This window comes from Eubalaena glacialis, chromosome 19 (assembly GCF_028564815.1).
Source record: "Eubalaena glacialis isolate mEubGla1 chromosome 19, mEubGla1.1.hap2.+ XY, whole genome shotgun sequence".
NCBI lineage: Eukaryota > Metazoa > Chordata > Mammalia > Artiodactyla > Balaenidae > Eubalaena > Eubalaena glacialis.
This window is the reverse complement of record NC_083734.1, coordinates 51,824,136-51,845,956: the sequence shown is the minus strand read 5'-3', so window position 1 is coordinate 51,845,956 and position 21,821 is coordinate 51,824,136. Positions and strand designations below refer to the sequence as shown.

General features: G+C 63.0%; 2 protein-coding genes across 4 annotated transcripts; one reads left to right on the top strand and one right to left on the bottom strand.

Annotated features, from left to right (window-relative positions):
- The first annotated feature begins 3,343 nt into the window (after positions 1-3,343).
- Positions 3,344-9,220, top strand: FSCN2 (fascin actin-bundling protein 2, retinal). The gene is made up of 5 exons (XM_061176310.1): positions 3,344-4,169; positions 7,660-7,816; positions 8,218-8,339; positions 8,710-8,877; positions 9,015-9,220. The coding sequence occupies exons 1-5, from the start codon at positions 3,344-3,346 to the stop codon at positions 9,218-9,220; spliced, it is 1,479 nt and encodes a 492-aa protein (XP_061032293.1).
- Positions 9,221-11,420: 2,200 nt separating this feature from the next.
- FAAP100 (FA core complex associated protein 100) lies at positions 11,421-21,649 on the bottom strand. 3 transcript variants are annotated; one of them, XM_061175170.1, is made up of 10 exons: positions 21,415-21,649; positions 21,108-21,226; positions 19,286-20,247; positions 17,934-18,090; positions 16,623-17,395; positions 16,393-16,529; positions 15,016-15,132; positions 12,925-13,011; positions 12,374-12,511; positions 11,421-12,070 (listed from the first exon to the last, which is right to left on the bottom strand). In XM_061175170.1, exons 1-9 carry the CDS (start codon positions 21,577-21,579, stop codon positions 12,380-12,382), a joined length of 2,649 nt encoding a protein of 882 aa, XP_061031153.1. In that variant the 5' UTR covers positions 21,580-21,649; the 3' UTR covers positions 11,421-12,070; positions 12,374-12,379. The 3 variants fall into 3 exon arrangements, with proteins under 3 accessions (XP_061031153.1, XP_061031151.1, XP_061031154.1); XM_061175168.1 differs by having other exon boundaries at positions 11,421-12,067; XM_061175171.1 differs by lacking the exons at positions 21,108-21,226; positions 21,415-21,649 and adding an exon at positions 20,706-20,756 and having other exon boundaries at positions 11,421-12,067.
- Positions 21,650-21,821: the final 172 nt, after the last annotated feature.

Sequence of the window (21,821 nt, the reverse complement as noted above, 5' to 3'; positions counted from 1 at the left end):
GGTTCAGAAGTGAGCAGGGGCAGGTGAATGGGGGTCCCAGAGTGGCAGGGACTTTGGATGCCCCAGAGTGTAGGCTGGACAGGGCAGTGGTAGGCACGTTTGTGTGCCCCAAGTGGGTGGCTGTGTGGACAAGTTCTGGCAGGGGGCATGGGGTTCTATGACAACGGTGCTCCCTATTGCCTGAGGATGCTGCTGCGGGGCTGCAACACCCAGTCTACCACAGGCTCTCGTAAGGAGTGTACATCTGGGGTGTGAGGGGTGCCCCTGAAACAGATTCCCTTATGCTGTGCACAGCCTGGTCGCCCTGCTGGGCAGACACGAGTGGGCTCTGAGGCTGGGATCCAGAGCAGCATCTCCAGACTGGGGCTGACTCAGCAGGTGGCCATGGCTCACTCTGCCCAGTTCCTGTCTGTGTGTACTTAAACACACACACACACACACACACACACAAACACACACACACACGGGACCCAGACTCCCATGCACACCGCCCCATCTATCAGCAGAGGCTCAGCCCATCACATAAGAACCCCACATCAAACATTCACAGGCACTTATTAAGTACCTACTGTGTGCCAGAATCTTTTGGGGGATCCAGAAAGGAACCATGACCCTAGCAGGCAGCTGGATGAGGGCCTGAGATCCTGAGGGGGAAGGAGGGAGGGGGGACCATCTGTGCAAACTACCTCCCTCCAAGGAAGCCTGGGCTGGAAGGCCCGCCTCTCAGAGTCCCCCTGTGGCCTGAAAGGCCACCCCATGGCTCACGCCCCTGGGTTAGTGCCAGGGAGCCCCACCCCACCCCACCCCCAGCTGGGGCTGTGGGGCCCTAGAATTGAGAGGCCACAGGCACTTCTTTCTGGCTCTGCTGCTGAGAAGCTGCCTGGAGCCAGGCCCACTTAGCGCCTGGCGGCTGGGCTTCCTCCCGTGGGGCATGTGATGCCCATGAGCGCCCTGCCAGCACCAGTCAGCGCTAATGAGGCCGTCATGCTAATCGGAACAGGCCAGCTCCTTTGCAGCCTGACTGGGAGTTGGGGGTGCAGAGGAGAGACCAGTGCCCATGCCTGGAGGTGGCCATGGGCACAGCTGCCCCTCAGCCCACCCCCACCCCCGTACACATGTGACCTGAAGTGTGGACAGCATCATGGCTTGTACCTCCAAACCAGGACATTTCCCTGGCATCAAGGCCTGGGCAACCCAGTCCCATAGGAACTTGGGGGGATTTTTTGTGGGCATCATCTCTGGGGAGGGGGGGTGCAACCCCAGATTGCATCTCCCTACCATGGGGTACCTGGTACGCAGCCTAGCCAGGCACGTAGTCAATACCCCATAAACATGTGTGGGTCACAGAGGTGGACAACACTAGCCCCCAGGGAGAGCCAAGACCAACCCCTCGCTCAGCTGACCTGTGGCGTGCACTATGCTGTCATGGGGATTTGTGTGCAGGCCTATCTCCCTGAACCCCAATCTGAACCCCCCAAGCAAGGGGTCGGGTCTCCTGGTCTCCTCCTCAGTGTCTGCACGTACCTGGGGAGGTCATTGCCCAGGACCTGGAAAATGGAGGAACGACTCCTGACCCATGTGCCCATGTGCCCCACCCACTCCCTGGGGCCTATGCATGCCTGGCCCAGGGCCCCTTCATTCTGTTGGACTCCCATATGGCCTCGAAAGGGATGGAGGAGTGATGCCTAGAACATCAAGGGCAAGACTCTGGGGGCCGTGGCTGGAAGTGCCCCGTGGCTCCCAGTCCTGGTCCCCAGAGAAGGGAGGCCTGAGGGTCACACGCTGTGATGAGGAAGAGGACACCAAGGCTGGCCCGGGCCCAGGACAGGCAGCTCTGGTTTCACTACTTGGCTCCTGGCCCCTGAGGCAGGTGCAAGAGACAGACAGGCAGGGCAAAGCTGAGCAGGCCCGCTGCAGCTCCCAAAGACAAACCCCTCAGGCTTAGCGTCGGGGGTTCGGGGAGGTGCAATGGGGCGGCCCCAGAGGCTGGGCTGGGAGATGCCGGGTCAGAGGTAGCCAGCTCTGGCTTCTCCTAGCCTGCTGGCCTCATCCTTCTGCTGGGAAAGCTTCGCCCTATGTGATCCCCGGACCCAGCCCACAAAGACCCTGCAGTCAGGCCAGTCACTCTGGCAATGTGAACGGCAGTTCAGGGGTCTCCAAGGCCACCCATCAAGGCTGGCTTCACCAGAGCTTGCCCACAGAAGACAGAGCAACCTTATGGGCCCTGAGAGTTGCTCAGGGTACAGGGATCAGGTCAGAGCCTGGCCCCGTGACCCCGAGTCTGACAGCCTGCCGCCTCCTTGTGCTGCCTGGAATCATGTCTGCTCCACGTTCATGCTCCCATGTCACTCTCCCGCTGTGCAACCTGCAAGGCGGGTGTAACTCTCCATCACACAGCTGCCACCTCAGCCCAAACCAAGGGCCCTTTTCCCGGGGCCCAACACAACCAGGCTCCCTGGCCAGTGTGAATTCGGCCAAGCGGCTGCCTCTCCACACCTGGTTTGGATCTGGGTGCCATGGCTGCCAGGATGGGTGGGGGGGGGGGCGCCTGGCCCCACTCACTGGCACCGACAGCCCTGCCTGCCACTTTCCCAGCCACAGGCCACCGTCGGGAAGCATCAGACTCAGGGCTGCAGTCTGTGACCCAGGGGCCACTGAGGGGGATGGCGCGCGACTCGGCTGCAGCCGCCCGGGTTGGGGGACTTGCCGCACTCCTGGCAGCAGGAATCAGAGAAGCAGTAACTGGATCTGGCGGCTGAGGGTGGAGGGCTGCGATCGGGTTGCGGCCACATGCAAGTTTTCCACCAGGCAGCTTTCTCTACCTCGGGAAAGAGCTGGGCTGGGCTGGGGAGTCTGTGCAGTGGGTCTGGGGGCCCGGAGGTGGGGGGCAAGGAGAGAGGCCAAGACGTGCAGGGGTCAGAGAGCGGGGCACAGGGCCCGAGTTGGGGCCCGGGCAGCTGCCAGTGAGGACAAGGAGGTGGTCGGCCCTGCGGCGGGTGGCGCTCTCCAGCCCTGCCGGCCCTGGGCTCTGGCCCCTGGGCAGTCCGGGAGTGGCTGAAATCCAAGCTGGGGTAACGAAAGGCTGCTGCTGTTCCTAAGCCGGCACAGCTCTGATCCGCCCTCCCACCCGCCCTCTGCTGCCCGCTGGCCATGTAAGAGCTGCCTGGGCCCGTGACCGCTGGTCAGAGGCAGCATCCGAGCGGGCAGCAGGTCCATGACGCCGGCTGGGCCTGGGGGCCACGGGCCGACCCCGTCGAGCCAGGCCTCTGGGGGACCTCGGGGGCCGTGAGCACACAGAGAGAGCTTCCCAGGGCCCTCTTGGGGACCTCAGCCAGGCCCAAAGATGCCCACCAATGGCCTGCACCAGGTGCTGAAGATCCAGTTTGGCCTCGTCAATGATACTGACCGTTACCTGACGGCTGAGAGCTTTGGCTTCAAGGTCAACGCCTCGGCACCCAGCCTCAAGAGGAAGCAGATGTGGGTGCTGGAGCCAGACCCGGGCCAGGGCACAGCAGTGCTGTTTCGCAGCAGCCACCTGGGCCGTTACCTGTCAGCCGAGGAGGACGGGCGCGTGGCCTGCGAGGCGGAGCGGCCGGGCCGCGACTGCCGCTTCCTGGTCCTGCCGCAGCCTGACGGGCGCTGGGTGCTGCAGTCGGAGCCGCACGGCCGCTTCTTCGGCGGCACTGAGGACCAGCTGTCCTGCTTCGCCACAGCCATCACCCCGGCTGAGCTGTGGACCGTGCACCTGGCCATCCACCCGCAGGCCCACCTGCTGAGTGTGAGCCGGCGGCGCTACGCGCACCTGTGCCCGCAGGAGGACGAGATCGCGGCGGACAGCAACACACCGTGGGGCGTGGACGCGCTCGTCACGCTCATCTTCCAGAACCGGCAGTACTGCCTCAAGTCCTGCGACAGCCGCTACCTGCGCAGCGATGGCCGCCTTGTCTGGGAGCCCGAGGCTCGCGCCCGCTACACACTTGAGTTCAAGGCGGGCAAGCTGGCCTTCAAGGACTGTGACGGCCGCTACCTGGCGCCCGTGGGACCCGCAGGCATGCTCAGGGCTGGCCGCAACACACGGCCCGGCAAGGACGAGCTCTTCGACCTGGAGGAGAGTCACCCGCAGGTGGTGCTGGTGGCCGCCAACCACCGCTACGTGTCCGTGCGGCAAGGTAATGAGGGTGCGGCAAGGTAATGAGGGTGCGGGGCCGGCCATGCTCTCAGTGTGGGGCTCGTGTGGTTGATGGGTGGGGACGTGTGTGTGGCAGCACACAGCGTAGGTGGGCGGGCCATGGGCCACGTATGGGGTCCCTGCTGAGCCTTGGGCCCGCTGGACAGCTACTGGATGCAGGCTGGGCAGCGCCCAGCGGGAGGTGGTTGAGGCCCAGGCCAGCTGCTATGAGGCGTAGGAGGGCAGGCCCCGCCCACACTGGGCTGGCCCCCTGCTCGTCCCTCCCCTTCCCTTCCATCAACCGACTTCTGAAATTTAAAGGGTTTGGGAGGCGACTAAGGGCAGGGCAAGGAGACAGCAGGGGTGGAGTGGGGAGGGGCCTTGGGGTTCCTCCAGTCCAGCGGGATGCAAGCGGCCCCTCCAGGGCCTGGACTCCTTGGTGGGGAGACACTGTCTCTACCCAACAGGTGTGGCGTGGCTCCCCCCAAGTCCTGGATCATCGGTCACCTGCTTCATGTGACCGGTGGGCCCTTCCACATGTGATCACATGCCTGTGGGGTGAACGTGGGCAGTTCCTACTCCCCCTCGAAGAAGGTGAGGTCCCAGAGTGGCCCCAAGCTGCTTGGGCTCCTGGCTCTGTGCACCCAGGAGTGGCTGGGCACACCCTGACCCGGCTCACGGCCACCACCTGTTCCAGAAGGCAGAGACCCGGCCCTGAGCACCTGGAGGGGTGGCCCAGCTGTGGCTCTAGGGGCCCCTGCCTGTAGTCCGGGTCTTCAAGGCCAGTGCAGAGCAGGGACCGGCATTCAGCAAACACCCCCAAGCACTTGCGGCATGTGGTCGGGTCCTGGGGCGTAAGGGAAGACAGACAGCCCTGGTCCTTCCCATGTCAGGTCCTACTGTCTGGCCACACTGCTTTCTGGCCTGGGCCAAGGCCCATATGCTTGGCTTGTCAGTAAAAGGTGGGCAGCAGTGTGAAAAATCTTTCTCTGTGAGTCAAAGGAGATGCTGGATACAAAGTATTTGTCCCTGTTCAGCTTGTGAGTGAGTCTTGTGGTGGTGGTAGTGGGGATGGTGGTGAAGCTGGACGTGATGGTAAGACCGGCTGTGGTAATAGAGACGGTGCTAGTATTCTGCTAGTGATGGTGGTGGTGTTGATAGTGATGGAGATGGTGATGATGGTGGTGATGATGGTGGTGGTGAGGGATGGTAGCTGTATAAACCATTTTTCATTCTCTGGACTACCCTGCATCTGACCCCATCCCTTTAAAGGGGGATGTCCCCCACAAAGGACCAGATTTGCCTCCCACTATAGAGGTCAGAGGTACTGCACATCCGCCTCCCTGCTTTCCTTACAATAAGCCTGAGGGCACAGGACCTGGCCCCGAGATACTCAGATGTTGACTTGGCTACCAGTCATTCGAGGAAGTGGAGTGTGGCATCTCAGTGCTGCGGGAGGAGGGGAGCGGTGCCACTAGATTCCAAGGTAGCTGTAGTGGTGGCTTCTGTGGAATGGTGGTGCCTCGGTCCTTGTCATTTTGCTGGTCAGGCAGCCCCCAAACCCGTCTCCTTCCCCCTGGAGTGTTTGTGAGCACCCTGGCTTCTCCTGCCAATATTTTTCTTTTGCGGCCTCTATCAGCCAGGCTCTGCTTGTTTCTGCTGTGCCCGCTGCCGGCCCTCACTGATGTGGCATTGCTGCGGGGCCGCCCAGCAGGCAGTGTTCGTTGCTGCAAGTAACAATGGCCGCAAATTGGCTTAAGCCACAAGGACACTGATTATCTCACCTAAACGAAGTCTGGAGGCACGGGGGTGGTGGGATCCCCAGCAGGCACCATTGCCAGCTCAGTGGCATCACCAAAGTCCTCCACTCTTGCCTCTTCGAGGAACCTCTCTCCCAGGACAGCTCTGACCTCAGGCTGGTGCCCTTGTGGTCACAAGACGGCTGCTGCTGTTCCAGGCTCACATCCAGACAGGACAAAGTCCAAAGGAAAGAGGGGCACTGGCTCTTCTGTGTCTTCGCAGGAGTAAGGAAAGTTCTCCTGTAAATGCTCTCAGACACCCCTTCTTGCTCAGACACCCACCACTTGACCAATCCCTCCTGGAACAGTGGGGTCCACACTCTTTGCGGGCAACCAGGACTCCGTGGAGCCTCTCCTGCCTCAAGGTCGGGGCCCCAGGAGCAGCCGGCTGTGTGAGATGGAGCCCCTAGGCTGCATCCTGTCTGGAAGGGGTGTGTGGGGGGCAATGCTGGGGACACCAACGGCTTGGCCTCAGAGATGGGGGTGGAGGTGCAACCACAGCCTTAGACCCCTGGCCTCGCTCCCCCCTTAGTCCCTGCAGGGATGGCTCCCTCACCTCCTCAGGTCTGCTTCAGTGAGGCTGTCCCTGGCCAAAACCCACAGCATTCATGGGCACTGGATGTACCACCATTCTTGTTGTCCGCCGCTCCCCATGGACCAGTGCTAGAAGGGCAGGGGCCGCCGTCTGTTTTGTTACTGCTGATCGCGGGCCCAGGGGCAGCTGGCGCTCACTTTGTTCAGTATTGCTGATGGGACGGTGGGATTGGCATTGAGAATGCTGGGCCACCTTCTTTGGCTCTGAGCAATGATCTGTGTAAGAAGGGAGACAGACCCCAGCCTGGGGGGCTTTGGAGGGCACAGCCATGAAGGGTGACAGGTCCTGACCTCCACAGTCTGGGCTCTACCTACTGGGGGCAGGGCAGGACAGGATGTGGCCCTGACCCTCAGGCTCTGATGGGGGTCTGCCACACTCCCTCCTGCTCCCTCAGCTGGAGCCGCTGGACCCCAGCCTCAGGGGACCTCTGTGATCTGCCATATCTCTTGGAGTGGCCAGTTGCGATGGAACAGGGATGTGGTTTAAGGGAAGATACTGGGGAGGCTCCACCGCCTGCCTGCTGCACCCCACCCTGGTCATGGATGACCCCTTCGTCTCCCTCCCAGGAATCCCAGGCAGAGCCCCAAGTAGCCTTGCCCTCCCTCAGGGCTCTTGGGAGACCACGCACATATGAGTGAGGGGCTGGGGGGTCCAATCCCTGCTCAGCGCCCAGGAGCAAACCCCAGGCCCCTGCTGTGTCCTGAGCCACAGCTGGGGAAGGACAGGGACCCCACTGTGTCCATCCAGTGGCTTAGGGGAGAGTTATAAATAGATGCTGGTGTAAGTCCTGGGTCGAGAGAACAGGAGCAAGCAGATTACCTGACGATTAGCAGAGGCAGGGGATTTGCTGGCACGGAAGGGCCTGGTTCCTGGAGCTGTGGTGGGAGCTGGGCAAGTACCTTTAGGGAGCAGTGTGTATGGGTCCATGACACGCCCACATGGCCCTGGAGCAGAGCTCCAAATCTTCTAGAGTCCAGAGGGTTCTAGATGAGACCCCCGCTGACTTCAGGGTTGCCCCAAGAGCATGCCTCCCCATCCCTCTGCTCCCCACCCCACCCAGGGTGAGGCGTGAGGGGCTTCCCATCTCCTCCCTCCAGGGGTCAATGTCTCAGCCAACCAAGACGAAGAACTGGATCATGAGACTTTCCTGATGCAAATTGACCGGGAGACAAAGAAGTGCACCTTCTATTCCAGCACTGGGGGATACTGGACCCTGGTCACCCACGGGGGGATCCAGGCCACAGCCACACAAGTGTGAGTGCACCATCCCCACCTCTATGACCATCTTCACCTCCACCTCCACCATCACCATCACCACCTCCACCATCACCATCTCTACCACCATCATCACCACCTCCACCATCACCACCACCTCCTCCACCAGCACCAGCACCAGCACCACCATCATCTCTATTACCACTACCACCTGCATCACCACCTCCACCTCAACCACGGGGACCACACAGCAGCCCAGCCAGGGAAGAATGCCCACTGGGGCGAGGGACAGCTCTTAATGGTGGTGGGGGTATCAGTGGAAGGCAAGTGCCTGTCCCTCCCCCTGAGGGGGTGGTATTGGACTTGAGGGGGATGGGGAGGCCTGACCCTGAGCCCCCACATCCTGCTCCTCTGAGGGGACCTTGACCTGTCCTTTCCAGTTCTGCAAATACCATGTTTGAGATGGAGTGGCGGGGCCGGCGGGTGGCCCTCAAGGCCAGCAATGGGCGCTATGTGTGCATGAAGAAGAATGGGCAGCTGGCGGCCATCAGCGATTTTGTGGGTGAGCACTTCCCTCATTCCCTGGGGAGACTGGGGCGGGGCCCTCTGCCTGGGAACAGGGCCAGCTCGGAGACCCTGTCTCCACAAGGGCTGGCCCCTCTCCCTCCCTGTGAAGCTGCTGCTGTCCACGACAGTAGTCATACTTGCTGGTCCAGATCATTGTTCTTGACGTGGGGGAGCAGATCCAGAGCACCCTGATCACTGCTGCACATTTGGGGAACCGGGGGCTCAACGGCCGCAGGCCCCTGGCTAAGGCCACATAAGGCAATGGCAGTGGCAGATCGAGGCACACAAGCTGAGCAGTGAGTCCAGGCCTGGAGCTCTTCCAGGGGAGCCCCGTTAAGGCCCCTCAACCCCTTTCTCGCCATCAGGTGAGGACGAGGAGTTTATCCTCAAGCTCATCAACCGGCCCATCCTCGTGCTGCGGGGCTTGGACGGCTTCGTCTGCCACCGCCGAGGCTCCAACCAGCTGGACACCAACCGCTCCGTCTACGACGTGTTCCACCTGAGCTTCAGCGACGGCGCCTACCAGATCCGAGGTGCGGGCGTGCGGGATGGGGGTTGGGGGAGCGCGAGGAGCTGGGGCCCAGAGAGAGTGGGGGGCGCCGAGGGGGATGGGGAGAGCGCGGGGCCGGGAGCGAGCCGCCCGCCGACCCCCGCTCCCCTTAACCCCCAGGCCGCGGCGGCGGGTTCTGGCACACCGGCAGCCACGGCAGCGTGTGCAGCGACGGCGAGCGCGCCGAGGACTTCCTGTTTGAGTTCCGTGAGCGCGGCCGCCTGGCCATCCGCGCCCGGAGCGGAAAGTACCTGCGTGGCGGCGCCTCGGGGCTGCTGCGCGCGGACGCAGACGCGCCAGCCGGGGTTGCGCTCTGGGAGTACTGAGTGCCGCCCTCCTGTCCCTCATTAAACCGTGTCTGTGACCAGCGGCTCGCGGGTCAGTGGCGCCGCTCGGGGTGGGGAAGGGTGCGCGCGGAGGGTCTGCAGGCTCGCTGGTCTCAGAGTGCTGCACAGGAGCGGTCCCCGGCCCCTCCGCCCTGGGGCTCCTGCGATGGCCGCTGGACAACTACTCCCCGCCCCCCCAATCCCTCATGCCCAGAAAAATCCAAGGTCGGGGCTTGTCCAGGAGGGTCCAGCCGATTGAACGTCCCACAACCCCATCCTGGACAGCCAGTCCCGGGCCTCCTCTTGTCCGCGCCCCCCCACCCCGGGATTGTCTCTCCTTGGCGCACGTCTCCTCCCTAAGCCCGGGAGAGGGGACCCCCACTCTACTCAGCAGGACCGGGGTGGGGGTGGGGGAGCTGGAAGGAGCCTGATCCCAGGCCCCAGCAAGTCAGGTAGGTCAGAGGGTCTTTGGAGTCTCCATAGCGCACATCACTGCTCCCTTCCCCAAGGGCAGGGTCTTAGGGAATCCTGGAAGCACCTGATGGAGAAGTGACACCCACCTGTCCCAAACAGGGCTGTGTGTGGTCAGCCATGGTCAGCCTCTGCACCAGCCTGCTGCCACCCAGCCCCACCTAGCCTAGGAAGGGTGGATGACCGGGACAAGGCCCATGGTTCACCCATGTGCCTCCCCAAACCAGCTGGCACCCAAAACCCCTGGGTCCCCAAGGACCCCCACCCAGGGCAGTGTCTCTTATGGGCTGGGTAACCTTGGACCATTGGAGGTGGGAGTGGGGTGGGAGGCATGCCCCCTGGGATTGGCCTGGACCTTGGGGACTGGGGTGATGGAGGGCTGGGGGTACAGTCTAGAGCCTGGAGTAGGGGGAGACCACAGACACAGGTGACCTCACCGACCCTTCCCCTCAGCCCACACCCCTCTCCCCACCCTTGCCTGGGGCCTGAAGCCCCACCTCCAGTGAGTCTGGCCAGTGTGAGGCACTTTGGGAAAGGAGGGCAGCAAGAAAGGGGTACAGAGCTGGTTCCGGAGGAGAGTGGACACATATGGCCAGGGAGGACAGGAAGGGGTGAGGCATCCTGGGGGTGGGGAAGACCAGCAAGGACCCCTCCCCAGTCTCTCCCCAGGGTCCCCCTTGGCTGGCTCCCCGCCTCGCTGGGCTCCCCTCACCTTAGGGATGAAGAAGGGCTGGAAGCCAAATGGGCCAACACACTTCAAGGTGGGCTCCAGCTGACCCTGCAAGTACCAGACGCAGGAGCCTGGCCCCGGAGGGAACGAGTGATTGTCCTGAGCTGTGGTCTGCACTGCCCCCTGGTGGCATATGGGACAGGAGGGTTGGGGGCCCATCTGCGGGGCACTCTCGACCTGAAAGAAGCTGGCACCAGTGTTCAGGTGCTCCACAGGGTGCCAAGGAGGGGTCTCCTGTTTGCTGACCTTGGCCAGACAGTGTACTTGGCTTCAGACAATCGTTGAGTGGAGGCCACACAGCCTGGGGCAGCAGCTGGAGAGGGGAGGCAGGGAAGAGTGCTTGGGGGTCCCTTTGGGCTGGACTGGCCACTCCATCCTCCCCCGTGGCACTCAGGGAGGTGACAGAAAGACGACCCTCAGAAACAGCCGGGGACAGGACTAAGGGGGTGCAGGCCCTTCGCTGGCTGGGCCACAGCTCCCCTCCAGGCTGCGTTAAGGACCAGCAGAAGCTGGAGGTGGACTGCTTGCTCATCCTTGGAGAAGACAGCTGTCACACTGCTCCCAGCAAACTCAGGGACAGAAGGAACAGGACAGTACTGAGTGGGCTGGCCCCCCTCCCCATCCTCCCTCCCGCCCTGAAGAACCCTTCAGTGCTGGGTCCATGTGGCGATCAGCCACTCTCCCAGATCCCAACTCGGAGCACCCCACCAGCCCCTCTCCCTCCATGGAGGGCGATGAGGAGGTGGCCTTGGTCCTCCTGGGCAGGGACCCTCATGGCCTGAACGGCCCTGCAGAGACCACTTCACCCCAGTGTTGAAGCTTCCTGCTGGCCTGAGGGCCCCCTAGAGGTCAGTTCAAGGCTCATCTGGGCCGTGCAGTGGCCACCAGACTTGTCGGGGGCTTGGAGCTGGGGGTGTGTCCAGGAATCCAGGTCAAAGCTGCCACCAGACTGAAGGGGGAGGGCTAAAAAACAGCCAAGGCCAAGGCAGAGCACCAGAAAGGGTCACTTTTTGAGGCAGGGTGCCTCGCAGGCCCTGCACGCACAGCAGGAAAGCACCGTGTGAAGTCTGGGGGAGAGACACCCTCCACAAAAGCACCGGAGCCACGCCGGGGCTGCTGTCTGCCCCCAGGGACCCTTGGAAACAATGCACAGTGCTGGGCGCTGGGTGTGGCCCCGGCCGGAGGCACCAAGTTGTTGTTTTGGCCACAGGGCACCTGCAGGAATGCCCCCTCCCCCACAGTCATTGTGCTTTGGTCACAGGGAGCACCCTCCCACCCGGTAACCCCAGCGGCTGCAGAGAAGCAGGGCCAAGGCACCCAGAGCGAGGCAGTTGGACAGGTGTGGACAGTGCTGGACAACAGGTCTGTGGGTGGGCGGGTGGTGCTGCCAAGAGGGGCAGCCCTGGGCTCTGGGCACCACGGTGGGAATGCGACAACCACCAAAACACACCCGCCCGAGGCTCAACCCAGAAGCCCTGTCTCTGCGGCCTCTGCAGGCCGCTAGGGCAACGATGCTCCTGCTCTGGAGTCTGGACCCCATGGCCGGGGCCCAGCTTCTGAGTGGAGGGATGTCCGTGATCCAGCCCCGACATTCTGGGTGGGAGGCGGCCCAGCGGTGTTGAGGTTGAGCGCAGAGGCCGTGGCAGCTGCTGGAGGAAAGGAAGCAGTGATGCGGGAGGACGAGCTGGCCCCTGCCCAGCGGGGTCACGGACCGCCTCGCTACCCTGACACACCTGCTAAACGAGCTGCCTCTTCTGAGCACACCCACCCAGGGGGCGCCAGGTGGCCATCTGGGGGACCGGCTGCACTCACCCCAGACCTTCCCCAGCTGTAACCAGGCCCACAGTGCCGCCCAGGTCAGGAGACAGGTTTTCTCCATAAAACCACGAAGGTACTGTGAGTTGTTAGAGGGGCCGGAAGTAGGGACAGAGCCGGGGCGGGGTGGGGCCTACCTGGCATCACAGCAGGAGGAGGCTGGGGCTGCGGAGCTGCCTGTACACCTGCAGGAGCCTCTGGGCGGTGGTGCAGGAGCTGGTTTCGTCCTCCGTGCACAGCCGGTCCCGCAGGGTCTGCACCTCCCGCAGCAGCGTCTACAGGAAGGAATGGGCGGCAGCAGCTAGGGCCCCACCTTCCCACTGGGCATGTCAGCGGGTCCCTCTGGGGGACACCCCCCACGTGCAGATGCTACTCGGACTGTGGTAGGTGGCCCAGGAAAAACACTCATCTGTGGCCTTAACGTGATGACCCCTCGGGACAGGAGGCGTGGCTGGGCTGAAGGAAGACCATGTCCCCAGGGGACAGGCGTGTCCTAGCCAATGTGGGACAGGTTGGAGGAGTGGCCGTGCCCACTCTGTCCCCACCTCACCCCTGCAACAGGAGCCCGACTCGGTTGTGAGGACTGGGAGGCCCTGCCAAGCTGGGCAATACCCCAGGGCGTGTGTGTGTCCCCAGAGGAGCCCAGGCTGGTGGAAGGTTCAGGGCACGGATCCCTGAAGGACCTCACCTCATGGTTGGCCTGGATCTGGTGGAGATACTGCAGGCGGAGGTCAGGCGGGCTGGAGCCCCGGGCAGCCTGCTCCATGACCAGCCTCTGGGGGGACACAAGGGGCACACGGCTGGAGAGGGTGCTTCTCCCATGTATCCCAAGGTAGCACCCAGGGCTCCTGGCACCTGTCCTCCAGCCCGCAGAGCCAGGTGGCCCTTCCCCCTCCCCGAACCATCCATCAGGCCTCCCTGCCTCGCCCCCAGTTAACCTTCACCTCAGGCGGCAGGGCACACGAACCCCAGCCTGACGATCATTTACTTGGAAGTAACTTTCTTCTCGGCCCTTTCCCCTTACTACCCACCTCCTACCGCCACCCCTTCCCCATCCTTGGCCTCAGGCCTTGGCACCGCTGTTCCTATCTTGGCCCACGAGAGGGCTGCTTCACGTCCTGCTTTCTGGAGGCAGCCTGGCCAGCTCTCAGGGCTGGACCCAAGCTTGCAGACGGATCCAGGAAGCAAGGCTCCCGCTGGCCTCTGGGGCAGAGCACTGAGAAGAGACCCCGACACCCCAAGGGGCAGCAGGAGATGCTGCCAGTGGCAGAAGCTGCACACCTGACAAGGCCGCCCAGATTCCAAGCGGCCAGGTGAATGAACGCCGGTTGTCACGAGAACACTCCCGTTACACAGCATAGTGTCAGCAGACGGAGGACAGAGGTCTGCAGCCCACAAGAAGATTCCCATCAAGGGCATGTCCCCAGCGTTCCACTGGGGGCTGAATCATGCCTGCCAAATTCACACTTGGAAGCCCCAGCTCCCAGCACCCCCGATGATTGTGTTTGGAGAGAGGGTCTTCACAGATAATCAAGTTAAAATGAGGTCACGTGGGTTGGCTTTAATCCCACAGGACTGGTGTCCTTCTAAGAAGAGATCAGGACACGGATATGCAGAGGGATGACCATGTGAGGACATAGGGAGGAGTCGGCCATCCATGCACCCAGAAGAGAGGCCTCAGAAGGAACCACCCTGCGGACACCTGGATCCCTGTCTCCAAAGTGAACGCAGTGTGTCCCGTCTGCGGCACTTTGTTCCGGCAGCCCCAGGACACTAACTCCCCTTCTTGCTGGAAGTCTGGTTGGTACACTCCTCCCCCAGCTTCTCACTATGTCCACCTCTCAACTGCCGCGCTCAGCGGGTCTGGAGACAGCCCTGCTTGTTTCAGGCCCGGCAAGAGCAACACGGGGCGCCCTCTGGGGGAGAGAAATGCAGGGGTGGGAGCTCTGCTCTGGGGACGGGGGACCCCTGAGCCCGGGCGTGAAGCCATGGATGTGCCACAGCGGGGCCGTCACAGCAGTGCCTGAGGGGGACCTCTGGTCATGGCTTGGCCGCCAGGCTCGCCTGGGTGCACTGGTAGGTCTAGAACAGCAGCCTCGGATCCCTGGCGGAGCTTGGACTGCAGGTTCTCCGACTCTTGGGGTCTGGGGTGGGGCCTAGGGACGTGCACCAAGTTCCCAGGTGAGGCTGACGCAGAGTCCATGTTTAAGGAAAAGCGTGGGAATCAGTTGACAGCTGCCACCTCGGACCCCTCTGCGCAGCCGAGGCTGCACATACTCAGAACAGGCAGGAGATGGGCCACCTGACCCTGCGCCCAGCCTGCCAAGGGCACCAGCTGACAGGCTTCCCTCCAGAACACAAAGACCTCCCCTCAGATCCTGGGGTTGCAGCCCCAGTAGCCGCACACGGCAGTGAAGCAGCAGGCAGGGCCCCTGGGGCTGTGTGTATGGGAGGGGCTGGCTGCCAACTCCCGCTTTCTTGGCAAAGACGTGGAGGCCCAGACGAGCAGACACCTGGTCCCGGGGCCCGAGCCTGGCCTCTCCATGAAAGTGTAGAAGAAATCTCACGCTGGTTGCCAGTGGACTGTCTCCCTTTAACCACGTGTGCTCACAGGCCACTGGGAGCTACTGCCAGGAGGTTGAGCAGCAAGTCCCCAACCCACCTCCCAACCGCCCACAGCCTACCTGCAACCCCGGGCAGGAAGCCACAGACCACCAGGGTCCTGTGTCCCCACCACCCCACAGAGACTTCCCAAGCAAGCCCATGATGACCGACAGACCTGCAAACGCCCGACGATGGCGTGGTGTGCCCTGCACATGTTGGCCAGAGAGGAGCTCTCCACCTGGATCTCCATGGCCTGGATGGGCCCTGCTGGGCACAGGTCGGTCACGGCCACCTGCAACACACAAGGAGCCTCACTGGCCGTCCACGGCCCTGCCCTGCCCGAGGGCAGCGTGGCCAGTGGGAGTGTCCAAGCTGGCAGGGGCATGTGAAGCCTGGGCTGCCCCTCTACATCCCACTGTGGGCAAAGCTCAGGGGGCTCCTGGGGCTGGATCTCCACACTCAACATGAGTTTTCACCTGAAGAACCAGCTAGCCAAGCAAAAGCAAAGCTGCTCCTTTGGAATATCTGTCCAGGAAGACCCCTCTTCCCTCAGCATCCAGATCCGTGGCACTCACTCCAGAAAAAGTGCCTGCTGTGGCTGCACCACCACGGACAGCCCACACCCAGACCCACCCATGGCCCACACTGTGCACCTTGAGGCACTGGACAGCAGGGTCAGGGTTGCAGGTGTGAAAACAGGGAGGAGGCTGGGCAAGTGAGGTCAGCCCAGTGCCCTCCAGCCAAAGATGAAATCTGGCAAAGATGGGCGAGAGCCAGGACACAAGGCAAGACCCCAGGGGCCTAGGGACCTTAGGAAGGACACTGTCCCTGGCAGCTCTTCCTTCTGGAATCGTGGGATGCACTGGGGCACCCACCCCTCTCTGCCACCTGCAGAACCACCACCAGGCCCCAGGGACACCCGACCTTGACACTGACTAGTCTTGGCCTGACCTGAAAGGGCTGTCCAGTGGGCAGCCTCCACCCACCACCCTCAGCAAGGTGTGCCCGGCCACACGGGATGCTCCGCCAGAGCCTCCAATGCTGTAGCACGAGGGTCTGCTGGACATGACCCCGAGGCTGCCAGGAGGGTCTCTGGAAGGAAGGTTTGTGCGAGGAACGGGGCTAGAGGACTGAGCTCCACCTTGGTGTCTCAGCGGCCCCTGCACATGGGGCGTCTGTGATGGGGCCCGGCACCCTGGTGGTCTAGGGGTTTAGTGGCCTGGAGCCTGGAGTCGCTCGTGCTGCCCCTGGGGGTACAAGTGAGCGACCCGCTCGGGCTGGCTGTGAACTCCAGCAGTACGCAGGGCAGGGGCCACGCATTGAGAGCGCTGGACAGGGTGGTACTCATGGAGACCTGGCTGGGAGCCGACGCTGCCCCCGGCCCCACGAAGGCCACCCCATCACAGCCCGCCTCTCGAACTCGGATGCGTCGGAATCCTCTGGAGGGTGGGCCCCAGAATCTGATTCCTCTCGAGCAACCCAGGGACCCTACTCAGAACTGCTGCTGTCGAGGCCGATTTCCCCACAGGCAGGACAGCTGACCCCTGCTTGCCTCGCGGATGATGAGGTGGACATCAGTGCCATCTGGGGCCACTCCCTGGACAGAGGACAGTGCTTGGGCCCTCACGATGTCTGCGGCGGCGTTCTCGGCAAGGAGCCACTGCAGGGTGGCACAACACAGGGACACGCCTGGAGGAGAGAGGTGCGGCTGTGAGGCTGAGCAGATCCTGGGAGAGGGAGGAAGGGCTCCAGGCCTCAGCGAAGCCAGCTGGTGCCACCAACCTGCGTGACTGTCCCCTAAGGTGGCCCTGAGCAGCTCTGCCGACACCTTGATGGTGGCCACTGACGGGGGCAGGTACTTGGCCCGCAGGGACGCTGGTCCTGCCGGCTGGCTGACTGGCCCGCAGCAAGTTCCCAGGAAGGTGTGGACGGGGTCTCTGGCAGGGCTGAGTGGGCCCAGGGCCTGCGTGTGGGGCGCCGCCAGGCCGGGGAAGCGCAGGCCCTGCAGCAGGTCCACCGTGCGCTCGCTCAGGGGCAGGCACACGCCCTCCTGATCAGGCAGGACGGCAGGGGTGCGTTCATTCGAAGAGGGGTCCTTGAAAGGGTCCGTGAGGGCAAGGGCCCCACCCACGACCTCCCTGAGGCTGTAGAAGAGCGCGCAGGACACGGTCACGGGCAGGTCAAGTGCACCGTCCTCTCCCGGGCCCAGAGGCAGCGTCACCTCACGCTGACCGCCAGGGCCGAGCTGGTCCACGGGGATGGTGTAGGTGATGGCCGAGACAGCCGAGTCCAGGTCTAAGGCCCGGGAGCTGCGGAGCACCTGGATGCACAGGGCCCAGCCCCGGTCCAGGCTGAAGCCACTGCTGTTCTCCAGCAGGCAGGTAGCTGTCAGCATGTCCTGCAGCTGCAGGCGGCTCCAGGAGGTGCTGATGGTGCAGGAGATGGGCCTAGGACCCTCCCGGCTCGACAGCAGGGCGCAGCTCACGTTCATGGCTTCGTTGAGGCAGGTCAAGGCCTTGTCCCGCTGGTCAACCGCCTTCTTCAGCGAAGACACTCTGGAAACAGACATGGCTGCTGAGGGAGGGCCCAGACCTCGTTCTTCCTCGAGCATCAGGTGAAGAGCCCCCACCTCAGGGGCTCCTGTCCTGCCCATGCAATCGTCTGACCCAACCTCCTTCTCCGGCAGCAGAGGATGGAGCTGGGGCAGCCTGCACTTGGCAGCCTGGCCTCGCCCACCGGGCTCACAGAGACTTCACCCCCTTCAGGGCCACTGAGCCAGGGGTGCCCACGGTGGCGCTGGCCACCCCCACCGTGCTCCCCAACGTGTTCCAAGTCGGCTCCTTTGCTCCTCTGCGGTGCCACCGTGACATCCCAGAGGATGGCAGGCACGCTAGAAATGACCCTAAACCACAGGGGCTTGGCGCCCACAGCTGGCCTTTAGTGCCATCTTTGGCCAGGCAACACAACGTCTGGGGCTATCACGGGGGCCAGAGGCAAAGTAACAGGCCTGTCCCGGACCAGCGCCACCACCCAGGACACCGCCTTCCGTGGACACCATGCCAGCCTCTGCCCGAGCCTTAGCCCACTGGTCACCTCTCAGAGACAGTGCCAATTCCAGACAGCAACTCCTTAATTTTTTGGCCAGCATTCGCCGAGGTCACTCTGGTGGGGTGAGGCGTCTCAGAGTGCGGGTCCAGGCTGCAGGTCATCAGCCGGCCTTTGGCAGACAGGGCCAGGAGCTCAGCACCCCCTGCAGGTGGACACACGTGGGGCCTGGTCAACAGGCAGGGAGGGGCATGCTGCTGGGAACATGCAGCAGTTCCCGGGACTCAGATAAGTGTTGGCAGAACACCTGGGCCCAGGTGAGGAAAAGAGGGTTCTGGAGACATCCCCGAAGAGCCTGGGGCGTGTCCTGGGCTGGGCACATGCTGTGAAGGACCCTCCCTGGGACGGGGTGTCAGCACAGCACAGGCGTCACCTTATACATGGACAGGACTAAAAGGAACCAGACAAGGGCCATCAAATCAGCTGCGTGCATCCCCCCTTCAACAGCCCCCCAACCCCCAGCAAAGCTGCTCTGAGATTTCCTAAGAGAAGCAGGTGCTACACGGGCCCCAGGCCTCCTCCACTGGCCAGTCGGCTCTCACTGGGGCCTTTCTGGAAGCCTGCCGCCTCTCCTCGACATCTGTCTCCTTTCCCACTCCTGGCCTACCAGGGAGCTCCCCGGGAAACAGGCTCCATCTCCTGTGACCTGCTGGTTCTCCAAGTCCAGTACCACTAGGCCCTGAGACCCGCCCAGAGGTGTGGCTCCCCCATTCCCTGCCACATGTGTCTCTCTTTCCCTGTGGGAGAGACAGCAGTCTTCTCACTTCAAAAGCATTTCTTTCGTATCGAGTATGGTCCACGGTAGGCCTTACAATGCATTCTTGGGCTATCTTAAGGGGAATATGCGCTAGGGGGAGGGGGGCTCTTATCCCTCTCCCCTAACATTGGGCAAACATGGCTGAAACTCCCTCCGGTTCTGTCTGGGGAGAACACAAACATCAGAGCTTGGCGATGCCCCCTGCCTTTGGTGCAGGGTGGACTCGTTGGAGGCCACATGGTAAGTAAGTTTCCAAAAAAACATAAAGGTTTGACCTGAACCGATTTGAATTTCCATTGCACTACTGGCCATGGGAAGATGCTCTTGCCCGGGGTCACTCAGGTGCAGACCCTACCCAGGCAGAGTGGCACAGCCCCCGCCCCTAAACCCACACAGGACCCCAAGACAAGAAGCATCAACCACGAGGCTATGCCAGGGGAGGGTAGGCCTGCCCAGGCAGTTTTACGGAGAACAGGAATGAGGCAGGGAGAGGAGGACGGCCAGTTCACAGGGAGGAGACATCAGAGCGGAGGCTCCACCCACCCCATGGCTTTGGTTATTAGCTTTCAGCCATGGTTCGTACCTTCAGGTGCCCTAGATGACACAGAGAGGGTGACGACGCTGCAGGCACTCAAGCTGGCTGGACACAGCAGAGAGGGCAGGCCTCCTGGGGCCCCGTCATGCTGCGTGAGGTCCCAGGGGGAGCTCTCCTGAGCCAGGTCCACTACACAGAGGTCCGAGGGGGTGCTGTGGTACACATGGCCGCCCCTGCCACGGGCCGCACAGAGCACAGGCCCTGGGAGGCTGTACTCCCGCAGCTCTGGCACCAGATGCCCTGCCTCGTCCCAGCTGGCCTTGATGGCCAGTGTCCGGCCATGGTGACCGAGTGCCACCAGGCAGTCACAGTACGCGTCCGCCGCGTCCTCGGACGGCAGCTCTGTCCTCAAGGCTCCAATGAAGACGACAGGCTCCTCCAGGTGATGGAGGATCTTGACAAGGGCCTTCGGATCACCAGGGGCAGACCTGGAGGTGACCAGGGTCTTGAGGACCACACAGCAGAGCTGGCCATCGGGGAGACCGCAGAGGATCACGGGCGACTCCAGGAGGGAGGCATCGGATCCAAAGAGTAGCCCAAAGAGGGGCCCCTCCAGCGTGATGCCCCCAGAGCCCCACGGGTGGCCATGTGGGGCCCTGGAGCCTGGTGGTGACACACAGCACAGCACTGGGAGGAAGCGGGGGGCTGTGGGCTCCCCCAGGCTCCCAGCTGGGGGGGTGCAGGTGGACAACTCCACCTCGCCAATCTGGCCTCCGGGCCTAGGGTCCTCCCCTGGACACGGACGCTCAAACAGCTGCACCTTCCACTGGGTGGGGCCCTGTGCCAGGGTGATGAGCACGTCATCGAGCACGGTGAAGGCATGCAGTGTGGCACTGGGGAGCACACAGGTGTCTGGGTGCACGGGGATCACAGGGGCAGGGAGCTCATCGACCTGCCCATCCTCACTGTCCTGGTCGTCCCTGTCATCCTCGTCATCCCGGCTCACAGACCTTTGAGAACACAGGCAAATGTCAGTTACAGTGCTCACAAGCTCCCTTCATGACAGCCTGCCACTGACATGATGGGCCTGGGGTCTGTAAAAGGAGCGATCTCAGTGTTATAGCCACCAGGGAGCAGCTGGCATGCCACAGTGCCTCCCACCTGCTCCACGGACTGCTTTGCTCCCCACCAATCGCCCAGGGACACGTGCATAATAGGATGTACCAAGCCTTCCAGAAATGGGGTTTGGACAGAAAATTCTCATCAGTGCAGAACTGTCAGACCCCCAAGGCCTCGGCTGTGAATCACACCTGCTACCTTTTTATCTTCTAAACCAGTAGTGAATAGGTGCCCGAGTCTAGGCTCTAGGCTCTGCACTGGTTAGGCTCTGCACTGGTACTGGGGGGCGGCGGGGGGGGGGGATGGTGAAACTCCTTTAACCACTGACTCAGGGTTCACAGAGACCCACCTCATAGGTGTGTCATGCCTGACCCACCAAGGCCCATCAAAGCCAAAGGGGCAGCATCCTGCTACCGGCTGCAGACTCAGCCGCTTGAACCCCGTTTACTAAGAATTCTGTGTGAGCAGGAGCCTGTTAGAGAAGGCAGGTGCTGAGGACAGGGGCCCCCAAGACTTCAGAGCTGGCCCTGAGCCCACCATCCCCACCCTGGAGGCCTGGTGAGTGCTCATTCTGAACCCAGTCCAGGGGTAAGCGGACCGTATAGGTCACAGGGGCAGTGTTTGAGGAGGGCAGGGAAGTACCTACCAGTCAGGGACAGCGAGAAGCCCATCTGAGGCCATGTCCGCCTCAACCCCTGAGAGGCAAGTGTGGACCCGCCCAAAGCAGTGCCGTCCAGTGACCATGCCTCACCTGCTCGCCTGGTCCAAAGACAAGCAATAGATGCCGCTCCGGGCGCACAGGACGTAGAGCGCCCTGCGAAGGGCCAGGAGCTCCAGGTGCCACACCTGACCGGGAAACTTGTACACGGCCTGGACGTCCGGGGAGAAGGCAGAGTGAGGCCGGGCGCGTGGGGCCCAGGAGAGGTGGAGTACAAACTCCTCAAATACGCCGGGCCTTCGGTGGATTCCCGCCCGGCCCCGCCCCCTCCAGGGCCCAGGACCCCCGCTCCGCCCTCTCACCCGGTCCCTGGCCCCTCCCCGGCCTGCCGGGTGCTCACGATCAGCAGCCGCCCCTCCCGGTCGTAGACATAGACCAGCTCGCTCCCGGTGGACAGGAAGACCTCCGCCCCGTGGCACAGCACGCGAGGCTTGCCCGCCGCCAGGCCCCCGAGCGGGCAGCAGAAGCCCGCCAGGTATTCGACCCGCGGCGCGAGGCCAGCCATCGTGGGGTCGCCAGGGAGCCCAACCACCGGAGGGGTCTCGGCCTCGCAGCGCCGGTGCCGGGGGCGGGGCGCGGCGCTTTACGGCCGCCCAGGTCGCAGCGCGGCCTCCGCCGTACAGCGGCGTGGCGGGGGCGGGGGCGGGGCCGGAGCCGGGGGTGGGGCGGGGCCGGAGCCGGGGGTGGGGCGGGGGCGGGGCCGGAGCCGGGGGTGGGGCGGGGGCGGGGCCGGAGCCGGGGATGGGG

Excerpts from the sequence above, each read along its gene's own strand:
- FSCN2 (XM_061176310.1), top strand. The coding sequence starts at position 3,344 with ATGCCCACCAATGGCCTGCACCAGGTGCTGAAGATCCAGTTTGGCCTC. Across the intron at positions 4,170-7,659 it reads CTACGTGTCCGTGCGGCAAG|GGGTCAATGTCTCAGCCAAC; the intron begins GTAATGAGGGTG and ends TCCTCCCTCCAG. Across the intron at positions 8,878-9,014 it reads CGGCGCCTACCAGATCCGAG|GCCGCGGCGGCGGGTTCTGG; the intron begins GTGCGGGCGTGC and ends CTTAACCCCCAG.
- FAAP100 (XM_061175170.1), bottom strand. The coding sequence starts at position 21,579 with ATGGCTGGCCTCGCGCCGCGGGTCGAATACCTGGCGGGCTTCTGCTGC. Across the intron at positions 20,248-21,107 it reads TCTTTGGACCAGGCGAGCAG|GTCTGTGAGCCGGGATGACG; the intron begins GTGAGGCATGGT and ends GTGTTCTCAAAG. Across the intron at positions 15,133-16,392 it reads TCCACCTCATCATCCGCGAG|GTGGCCGTGACCGACCTGTG; the intron begins GCAAGCAGGGGT and ends TGTGTGTTGCAG.